This window comes from Wyeomyia smithii, chromosome 1, assembly GCF_029784165.1.
Source record: "Wyeomyia smithii strain HCP4-BCI-WySm-NY-G18 chromosome 1, ASM2978416v1, whole genome shotgun sequence".
Taxonomy (NCBI): domain Eukaryota; kingdom Metazoa; phylum Arthropoda; class Insecta; order Diptera; family Culicidae; genus Wyeomyia; species Wyeomyia smithii.
In genome coordinates this window covers 113,082,761-113,093,775 of record NC_073694.1, presented here as the reverse complement: position 1 = coordinate 113,093,775, position 11,015 = coordinate 113,082,761, and the positions used below count along the sequence as shown (strand labels likewise).

The 11,015-nt window shown below is 43.6% G+C and overlaps 1 protein-coding gene across 1 annotated transcript; it reads left to right on the top strand.

The window, feature by feature from the left end:
* The first annotated feature begins 3,871 nt into the window (after positions 1–3,871).
* LOC129717092 (uncharacterized) lies at positions 3,872–9,573 on the top strand. Its single transcript, XM_055666935.1, has 2 exons — positions 3,872–4,163; positions 4,227–9,573. Exon 2 carries the CDS (start codon positions 4,246–4,248, stop codon positions 9,571–9,573), a length of 5,328 nt encoding a protein of 1,775 aa, XP_055522910.1. The 5' UTR covers positions 3,872–4,163; positions 4,227–4,245.
* The last annotated feature ends 1,442 nt before the right edge of the window (positions 9,574–11,015 follow it).

The window sequence follows — 11,015 nt, the reverse complement described above, 5'->3', positions numbered from 1 at the left end:
AGTTCTCGAGATAAGCAGAAATTTGTGTTTCTTTTGTTATGAACCCCTCCCTCACAGAAGAGGGAGGGGAGTCGAACCACTATGGACATACTTGTTACCTCTAAAAACATTCACATACCAAATTTGGTTGTATTTGGTTGATTGGTTCTCGATCTGTGCGAAATTCGTGTTTCATTTGTATTGGACCCCTCCCTTGTAGAAGAGGGAGGGGTTTCAAACCATTATGGATATATTTGTTACCCCCAAAAACATCCACCCACCAAATTTGGTTCTATTTACTTGGTTAGTTCTCGAGATGTGCAGAAATTTGTGTTTCATTTGTATGGGGCCCCTCCCTTCCAGAAAAGGGAAGGGTGTCGAACCAACATGGACATATTTGTTACTCCTAAAACATCCACTTGCCAAATTTGGTTCCATTTGCTTGGTTAATTTTCGTGATGTGCAGAAATTTGTGTTTCATTTGTATGGGACCCCTCCCTTCCAGAAGAGGGAAGGGTGTCGAATCAACATGGACCTATTTGTTACTCCTAAAAACATCCACATGCCAAATTTTGTTCCATTTGCTTGGTTAGTTTCCGAGATGTACAGAAATTTGCGTTTCATTTGTAAGGGACCCCTCCCTTGCAGAAGAGTGAGGTGTCTCGAACTATCTTAGTCACCTTTCCCGGCCCCTAAAACTTCTTTATACAAAATTTCACGCCGATCGGTTCAGTAGTTTCCAAGCCTATATGAATCAGACAGACAGACAGACAGACAGACAGAGCTGCATTTTTATACGTTTAGATTTGATAATTTCATCGTGTTCCTTGGAAAATTTCTCATAAGAAACAAATATCATCCCAAAGCAATATGAGCCAATCTCGAGATATAACATTTTTACGAAAAAAGTTGTAAATTTCGTAATTATTTTATTTTATAATATATAGACGTAAGACACCCGAACAATAGTGATAGGTTTATTTTGAAGAAAATAAACCAAAGAATTCAGAAAAAATATTGTTTTTGCCCGGAAAAGTTGCCAGATAGATTATTTTTCTATTTTAAAATTAAATTTGCATTTTTCGGCCAATGCAGCTAATTTTATTTTAAACTAGCTGACACGGCAAACTTCGTCTCGCCTATTGTAGTGTTCAATTTAATAATTTTAAACATTTTAAATTCATTGATTCCTTGCGAAATGTTTATATCATTTGAAATGATTGGTTTTATCGGAAATGACAACATCCTCGACTTTTGGCTTTTGTACATCACCTCTATTCCGGAAATATATTGAATGCATTTCAGTTATTTTCGTTGTTTTTTAGAAAATGAGAGTGGTCATCTTCGAATTCAAAATGGTGTCCAGGGTCAATGCTTAGCTTCTCTACATCATTTCGATTGCTAAAATATCTATATGTAGTAGTATTCGGTCATTTTCGGCTGTTTCCCAGAAGATGTCATTTTACAATTCACACTGGTGTCTGAGGTCAATTTTTACCTCCTTGCATCATTCTGGATCCGGTGATACACATATTAGGTGGTATTTGGTCACTTCAGGCTATTTTTCAGACACCGTAAGTCACCATCTTGGATTTTAAAATGGCATTTGGAGACAATTTCTGACCCCTGAACGTCATTTTGGTTGAAAAAACACTCATATTGGGTGGTATTTCGTCATTTTTGGCTGTTTTCCAGCCACCGGAAGTCGCCATCTTATAATTCAAAATGGTTTCTGAGGACGAATTGTGGCTTCAGTGCATCATAACAATCCCGGAAATACCCATATTGGGTGGTATTTGGCCATTTGCCGCTGTTTTTCAGAAACCGGAAGACGCCATCTTGAATTTCAAAATGCAATGGCATTAGGAGACAGTTTTTGGCATCTGAGCGTCAATCTAGTTGAAGAAACACTCATATTGGGTGGTTTTTGGTCAATTTCGGTTATTCACCAGACAACGGAAGTCGCCATCTTACAATCCAAAATGTTGCCTGAAGTTGATAGGTCGATTTGTGGCTTCAGTGCATCATAACAATTCCGGAATACCCATATTGGGTGGTATCTGGTCATATGCCGCTGTTTTTCGGAGACCGGAAGTCGCCATATTGGATTTCAAAATGGCATTTGGAGACAATTTCTGGCCTCTGTGTGTCATTCTGGTTGAAGAAACACCCATATTGGGTGGTATTTGAGCATTTTCGACTGTTCTCCAGACACCGGAAGTCGCCATCTTACAATTCAAAATGTTGTCTGAGGTCGATTTGTGGCTTCAGTGCATCATAACAATTCCGTAAATACCCATATTGGGTGGTATTTGGTCATTTGCCGCTGTTTTTCGGAAACCGGAAGTCGCCATTTTGAATTTCAAAATGGCATTGGGGGACAGGTTTTGGCCTCTGAGCGTCATTCTGGTTAAAAAAACACTCATATTGGGTGGTATTTGGTCATTTTCAGCTATTTTCGAGACACCGGAAGTCGCCATCTTACAATTCAAAATGTTGTCTGAAGTCGATAGGTCGATTTGTGGCTTCAGTGCATCATAACAATTCCGTAAATACGCATATTGGGTGGTATCTGGTTATTTACCGCTGTTTTTCGGAAACCGGAAGTCGCCATCTTGGATTTTGAAAGAACAATTGGGAAAAATTTCTGGCCTCCATGCGTAAATCTGGTTAAAGAAACTCTCATATTGGGTGATATTTGGTCATTTTCGGCTGTTTTCCAGACACCGGAAGTTGCCATCTTACAATTAAAAATGTTGTTTGAGGTCGATTGGTGGCTTCAGTGCGTCATAACATCCGGAAATACCCATATTGGGTGGTATTTGATCATTTGCCGCTGTTTTTCGGAAACCGGAAGTCACCATCTTGGATTTCAAAATGGCATTAGAGGACAGTTTTTGGCCTCTGAGCATCGTTCTGATTAAAGAAACACTCATATTGGGTGGTATTTGGTCGTTCTCGGTTGTTTTCCAGACACCGGAAGTCGCCATCTTACAATTCAAAATGTTGTCTGAGGTCGATTTGTGGCTTCAGTGCGTCATTAATTCCGGAAATACCCATATTGGGTGGTATCTGGTCATTTGCTGCTGTTTTTCGGAAACCGGAAGTCGCCATCTTGAATTTCAAAATGGCATTTGGAGACAATTTATAACCTCTGTGCGTCATTCTGGTTTAAGAAACACCCATATTAGGTGTAATTTGGTCATTTTCGGCTGTTTTCCAGATACCGGAAGTCGCCATCTTACAATTAAAAATGTTGTCTGAGGTCGATTTGTGGCTGTTGTAGCTCAATATTATGTAACACTGCGGTGTAAAACTAATCGATCAAAACGGCTGATGTCGATCAACGAGAGCGATCGTTCGATCTGGTGCCGATCAACGAGAGCGATTGTTCGATCGTCTCTGTAAAAAGCACTCGCCTTTTTTTATTGCTCAGTTGAAATTGTACCACCAATAAGACTAGACGTGAAATAAATTTGTGATAAGAATTAGTAGCCTTTTTCCGGATCGGCCCGTTTTGGAATTTTTCCCCCAATTTGCATCCGTTCGCAACTGGTCCCAACAAACTGGTGCCGTGACCAGGATTGCGATTTGCAAGCCAACGCTGGGTTATTACGCTTGCCAAGTTTTCTCCAAGATTGCCAGCGCCATTCTCCTGAGGAACAATTGGACGCTATTGTGCACAGGAGTGTGAATAGATTTCCGCCATCGCTTCGATTGCCGAGCACATGTGAACAATTTAACTGTTGGTGCAATTTATTTGTAATACAAGGCCTAAAATTTCTCGACAGAAGGTAATTATCTGTCCAAACCAAGATTTAAGTACGCAGGTGCGCTCTAGATTGGTATTTTCGTTTTCTATGCTGCGAGTGCTGGTCCCATTTTCCTGCCGGTGTGGTCCGAGCCGGCTTCGGTTGCAGTAAGGATAAAACGATCTGGCTAAAATCGTTTACTGGCAGCCTCCTTATCTCCGACAATCGTATGTTGGAGCGGAATTGAAACCATTCCAACAATTAGTGGAACATTGTCCGATTATTCCTGGCATTCATCGGCAAGGATTTGCTTTCCCATTAGGCTACGATCCGATATCATCTCACTTCACCCAATCCATTGATTGTATACCTGGTGTGCGGTCACACATTTGCCGAATAAAAATATTCAAGGCATATTAAGCCTTGGCGAAGGTACGTACCTGTCCAAGTGCCCTGTACACATCCCCCAGTGCTACTGGTCTTAATTTTTCCCAGAATATCAACCTACATCAACATGGAAAACGAGGCTGACACGCGTCATTTGGAGCTTCGACGAACGGCGTTACTATCATCACTTGAGCGCGCTGGCCAATTCATAACTACTTATCAAGATGAAAGGGATCAACTCGAGGTGCCGCTACGATTGGAGAACTTGGACACAATTTGGCGTGAGCTGGACGAACTACAAGCAGCATTAGAGGCAACGGAAGAGAGCAGCGAGGGTATGTCACAAAATAATGAAATCCGTGCAAAATTTGAAGGCCAATACTTTAGAATAAAGGCTGGTCTAATTTCCAAACTGCCATCAGATATTCCTGATACGTCCGCTTCCCAGCCTTCTCCCCCTATGGTTTCCTCTAGTCTCAAGGGTCTCAAGCTTCCGACAATCACATTACCGGAATTTGACGGTGATTACAAAGAGTGGCTAGTTTTTCACGACACATTTCATGCGTTAATACATGCTAACCAAGACGTACCGGCAATCCAAAAGTTCCACTACCTTAAATCCGCAGTAACGGGAGAAGCAGCTCAGGTCATTGAGTCGTTTGCTATTTGCGCCGCAAGTTATCCGCTGGCTTGGCAAGCTTTAGTTAGCAGGTATGCTAACGAGTATTTATTAAAGAAGCGTCATCTGCATGCTATGATGGAGATTCAACGAGTGCGAAAGGAAACCGCTTCAACGTTGCACGGGATTGTCGACGTATTCGAACGCCACACTAAAATACTACGGCAACTTGGGGAGCCAGTAGATGCATGGAGTACTATTCTTGAACATCTGCTTTGTGTCCGCCTTCCAGATGAATCTCTCAAGGAATGGGAGGTTCATGCTTCAACGATTGAGAATCCATCATATTCAGCGCTCATTGAATTCCTACACCGTCGTATTCGTGTTCTCGAATCCATTTCTGTAAACCACGAACAAGCTGTACCGCAAATTGCTACTTTTTCTCATGTTTCGGCAAGTCGCAATATTTCCCAATCAAAACCAGTGAACAAAACCGCGATAGAAAATTCAACCAACAAATGTTATGCTTGTGAGCAGCGCCATCCTTTGATAAAGTGTGCCAAATTCGAACGAATGAATGCAGCTGACCGCCTGAGTCTTGTCAATGCTATGCGATTATGCCTCAATTGTTTCCGAAGCGACCACTTCTCTAGAAACTGTGCATCGAAATATACATGCAGGTTTTGCCGAAGACGTCACCATTCCCTACTCCATGCTGGTTTCGATAATAATGTTGATCATACCCGTCCAGAGCGGCTACCAGAGTGCTCTAAAAAACCTGATCGTGCGTCTATTAATCTGAGTTTGGCTACAAAGCAAGATCCTTCCACATCGGTTCTTTCTGCAGCATCGTGTTCCAAAACATCGGAGCCTGGTAGTACCCCGCCACCAAATGAGACGGAAAAAAATGTGTTTATGTTGACGGCTGTCGTCGTAGTAGTTGATCGATATGGCAGAGAGCATTTGGCGCGGGCTTTACTTGACTGTGCTTCTCAACCGAACCTAATCACCGAACGGATGGCCCAGCTTCTTCGGTTGAAGCGGAACAAAACAAACATCCTTGTCCAAGGGGTTGGTAACCAAAGTCAACGTGCACGGGAGTCAATACAAGTGAAGGTTGGATCGCGAAAGGAAGGCTTCGCAATGACTGCTGAGTTTCTTATTCTACAGAAAATTACGCCTGAACTGCCGTTGCACAACGTTATGGTCGATCAGTGGCAAATTCCTTCAAATCTGTTCTTAGCAGATCCACAGTTTCACAAACGGGCCCCCATCGATATGATTCTTGGAATCGAGCATTTCTTTTCATTTTTTAAAACGGCAAACCGAATTCAGCTACCGAAACCTCTTCCCATGTTGATTGACAGCGTGTTTGGTTGGATTGTGACTGGCTCAATCAACATAATCAATTTTTCAGAGCAGAATTCGCCGTGCAGCATTGTGGCAGTATCTTTATTCACCCTAGAAGATAGTATTGAACGATTCTGGAAGATTGAGGAATTGCAAATGCGGTCCGATTATTCATTAGAAGAAAAGCAGTGTGAAGAACTATTTTCATCTACTACAGAAAGAACACCCAATGGACGCTATATAGTACGTCAGCCCCGTCGCTCTAAATTCGATGAATTGGTCGGAGACTCAAAATCCATGGCACGTCAACGATTCAATCTATTGGAAAGGAGATTAGAACTTAACCCCGAGCTAAAGGAAGAGTACCATACGTTTATGGCAGAATACCTCTCCCTCGAACACATGCGGCTTGTTCGAGGGGACGACAGGCAACCGCCTAAAGCATGTTACCTCCCACATCATCCGGTCGTCAAAGAAACCAGCACAACGACCAAAGTACGCGTGGTTTTTGACGCGTCGGCCAAGACCTCTACAGGCTCGTCTCTTAATGAAGCACTGTTAGTAGGTCCTGTGGTGCAGGATGACCTCCTATCAATAATCCTTCGGTTTCGAACATTTCCAGTGGCATTGGTGGGCGATATCGCCAAAATGTATCGACAAATACTACTTCATCCGGATGACACACCATACCAGAGAATTTTATGGCGATTTAATTCTATGGAACCTGTCGAAACGTACGAGTTGATGACGGTCACGTACGGCTTAGCTCCATCCTCGTTTCTTGCTACGCGCACCCTCAAGCAATTGGCTGCCGATGAAGGCAACGCATACCCGCTTGGAAAGGCAGCTCTTCAAAAGAGCTTCTACGTGGACGATTTCATTGGCGGTGCCGAATCAGTCGCTGAAGCTATCCAATTAAGGACGGAATTGAGTGAGCTGTTAGCCAAGGGTGGCTTTCCGCTACGGAAGTGGACCTCCAATCAATTGTCGGTTCTCAAAGGTTTGTCATCAGAAGAAATAGGCACCCAGTCATCGATAAAATTTGATACCAACGAAACGGTCAAGGCACTTGGTATCTCGTGGGAACCCGAATCCGATCAGTTCCGCTTTGATTCTGAGATTCGACGACGAAATGGTCCAGCTACGAAGCGTTCTATACTCTCAGAGATCTCTCAGTTATTTGATCCTTTGGGGTTGATTTCACCAATTACCATCAAAGGAAAAATGTTAATGCAGCGACTATGGCTTCTTCCGTGTGCATGGGATGACGAAGTTCCAGCAGAAATTGCTGCTTATTGGAATGATTTCACTGCTCAACTGCCAAAGATTGCGAATTTCCGTGTCGGTCGTTACGCTCTCATACCAAATGCTTCTATCCAGCTACACACATACTCAGACGCGTCTGAATCTGCATATGGAGCATGCATGTATGTTAGGTGCATTAATGCTGTGGGTCAAATAAGCGTTCAACTCCTAGCATCCAAAACCCGCGTTGCACCGCTCAAAAGAGTTACTCTACCCCGATTGGAGCTCTGTGCGGCTCAAGTGGCGGCAAGACTTTACGCCAGAGTTGTTGGAGCGCTCCAGATAACTACTACAAAATCATATTTTTGGTCTGATTCCACCGTCACATTACAATGGCTACGATCACCGCCCAACACTTGTAAGAATTACGTGGCCAATCGAGTATCTGAGATCCAAGATTTGACCCATCGTGCCTTTTGGAATCATGTCGCTGGTACTGAAAATCCCGCAGACCTTTTGTCTCGTGGCATGCATGTTGACGATTTCTTGAAGAGTAATTCCTGGAAGCACGGTCCCAAATGGCTATCATGCCCTGAAAATGAATGGCCTAACACAAGGCTTTGTGACTATCCCGTAGAAGGGAAAGAGAGGCGCAAAACGTTCGTTGCCGTTGTCAGAACTAAACCATCCCAAATCAATCCTATTTTCACTCGATTTTCATCGTTTAACCGCCTGCTTCGTACTTTCGCTTGCGTTCTGCGGTTTATAGCTAACATTCGGTGCAAGACGCGGACGCAGCCATCGATGGTTCATTGCACTCCTCAAAGCGCTGTGCTAAGAGTTGAGCACATATTATCTGCCGAACGAAAGCTAATTCAACTAGCGCAGGCGGACGCATTCCAGCCAGAGGTTAAAGATCTACGAACTAATAAAATAGTGTCAAAACAGTCGCCAATTCGACTGCTTACTCCATTTTTGGACCCTGAGGGAATCATTAGAGTAGGGGGGAGACTTAGACTCTCAGACCAGCCATTTTTATCGAAGCATCCTGCGCTCCTGCCTAGTAATCATCCTCTTTCACACCTCATTGCCAAGTCCTATCATCTTTCACTTATTCACGGTGGCGGCCGCCTTACCCTCGCTGCTATGCGTGAGAAATATTGGCCTTTGCACGGCAGAAGGCTTGTTCGCAGTGTCATCCGCAGCTGCTATCAATGCGCTCGAGCCGAACCACAATCCGCAACCCAACAGATAGGACAACTTCCATTGCATCGAATCACGCCCAGTCGCCCGTTTTCGGTATCTGGAATCGACTACGCCGGACCATTATATTTAAAACCAGTGCACAAGAGAGCTGCGGCTACAAAGGCGTACATTTGTATCTCTGTGTGCTTTTGCACCAAGGCGGTGCATATCGAGTTGGCGAGCGATTTGTCAACGAATGCGTTCTTGTCTGCGTTGCGCCGCTTTATTGCCCGTCGCGGACTGCCAACAGATCTGTACACGGATAATGGCAAAAATTTCGAAGGAGCCGCCAACGAATTGGAGGAAGTTTACAGGATGCTTCAGAATGAATCACAGCGACAGCAAATTACGACAGATCGAGACTGTGAACGCATCTCATGGCACTTTAGTCCGCCGAAGGCCCCACACTTCGGAGGTTTGTGGGAGGCGGCGGTGAAGGTGGCTAAACGACAGCTCTATCGACAACTTGGGAATTCTAAATTGTCATTTGAGGACCTGGCTACTATACTGGCGCAAATAGAGGCGAGTATGAACTCGCGACCCATCGTTCCGCTTAGTGAAGATCCCAACGACATTTCTGCGCTTACCCCGGCACACTTCCTCATCGGAAGTACCATGCATTCACTCCCTGAAAAAGATTTGCACCATACACCAACAAGCCGTCTCGACCATTATCAGCGCATGCAAAAGGTTTACCAACAGTTTTGGCACCATTGGCGGACCGAATATCTGCAGGAGTTGCAGCGTGATACCAAAACCTGTCATCCCAACAGATGCATTCAACCAGGCAGGTTGGTAGTGCTAACTGACGAGCTACAGATTCCAGTGAAGTGGCCGCTTGCACGCATAGTCGCTGTACATCCCGGTAAGGACGATTTAGTACGTGTAGTCACACTGCGTACCAACCGGGGTACCATAACTCGACCGGTGACGAGAATATGTTTGCTGCCAATGGAGGGCGAAGATATTTTGTGTAAGAAAAGCTTAGAACAGTAAAGTTAGTTTAATGTATTTGGTTAATTGTTAATAGATTAGTTTTGAAAATTACATTTCTCAAAGGTGGCGGCGATGTTGTAGCTCAATATTATGTAACACTGCGGTGTAAAACTAATCGATCAAAACGGCTGATGCCGATCAACGAGAGCGATCGTTCGATCTGGTGCCGATCAACGAGAGCGATTGTTCGATCGTCTCTGTAAAAAGCACTCGCCTTTTTTTATTGCTCAGTTGAAATTGTACCACCAATAAGACTAGACGTGAAATAAATTTGTGATAAGAATAAGTAGCCTTTTTCCGGATCGGCCCGTTTTGGAATTTTTCCCCCAATTTGCATCCGTTCGCAACTGGTCCCAACAGTGGCTTCAGTGCGTCATAACAATTCCGGAAATACCCATATTGGGTGGTATTTGATCATTTCCGCTGTTTTTCGGAAACCGGAAGTCGCCATCTTGGATTTCAAAATGGCATTAGGGGACAGTTTTTGGCCTCTGAGCAACGTTCTAGTTAAAGAAACATTCGTATCGGGTGGTATTTGGTCGTTCTCGGTTGTTTTCCAGACACCGGAAGTCGCCATCTTACAATTCAAAATGTTATCTGAGATCGATTTATGGCTTCAGTGCATCATAACAATTCTGGGAATACCCATATTGGGTGGTATTTGGTCATTTGCCGCTGTTTTTCAGAAACCGGAAGTCGCCATCTTAGATTTCGAAATAGTATTTGGAGATATTCCAGAAGAAGGAAGTGTGTCGAAACATTGTGGATATGTTTGTTACACCTTAAAACATTTACTTGCCAAATTTGGTTATATTTGCTTGATTGGTTCTCGAGCTGTGCGAAATTTTAGTTCCATTTGTATAGGAGCCCTCCCTTAAAGAAGAGGGAGGGGTGTCAAACCATTATGGCTATGTTTGCTACCCCTAAAATATTCACCTGTCAAATTTGGTTTCAATTAGTTGGTTAGTTCGCGAGATAAGCAGAAATTTGTGTTTCTTTTGTATGGAACCCCTCCCTCACAGAAGAAGAGGGAGGGGAGTCAAACCATTATGGACATATTTGTTACCCCTAAAAACATTCACATACCAAATTTGGTTGTATTTGGTTGATTGGTTCTCGAGCTGTGCGAAATTCGTGTTTCATTTGTATTGGACCCCTCCCTTGTAGAAGAGGGAGGGGTGTCAAACCATCATGTATATATTTGTTACCCCAAAAAACAACCACCTACCAGATTTGGTTCTATTTGCTTGGTTAGTTCTCGAGTTGTGGGGGAATTTGTGTTTCATTTGTATGGAACCCCTCCCTCCCAGGAGAGGGAGGGGTGTCGAACCAATATGTACATATTTGTCACTCCTAAAAACATTCACATGCAAAGTTTGCTTCCATTTGCTTGGTTAGTTTTTGAGATGTGCAGAAATTTGTATTTTGTTTGTATGGGACCC

Excerpts from the sequence above, each read along its gene's own strand:
- LOC129717092 (XM_055666935.1), top strand. The coding sequence starts at position 4,246 with ATGGAAAACGAGGCTGACACGCGTCATTTGGAGCTTCGACGAACGGCG.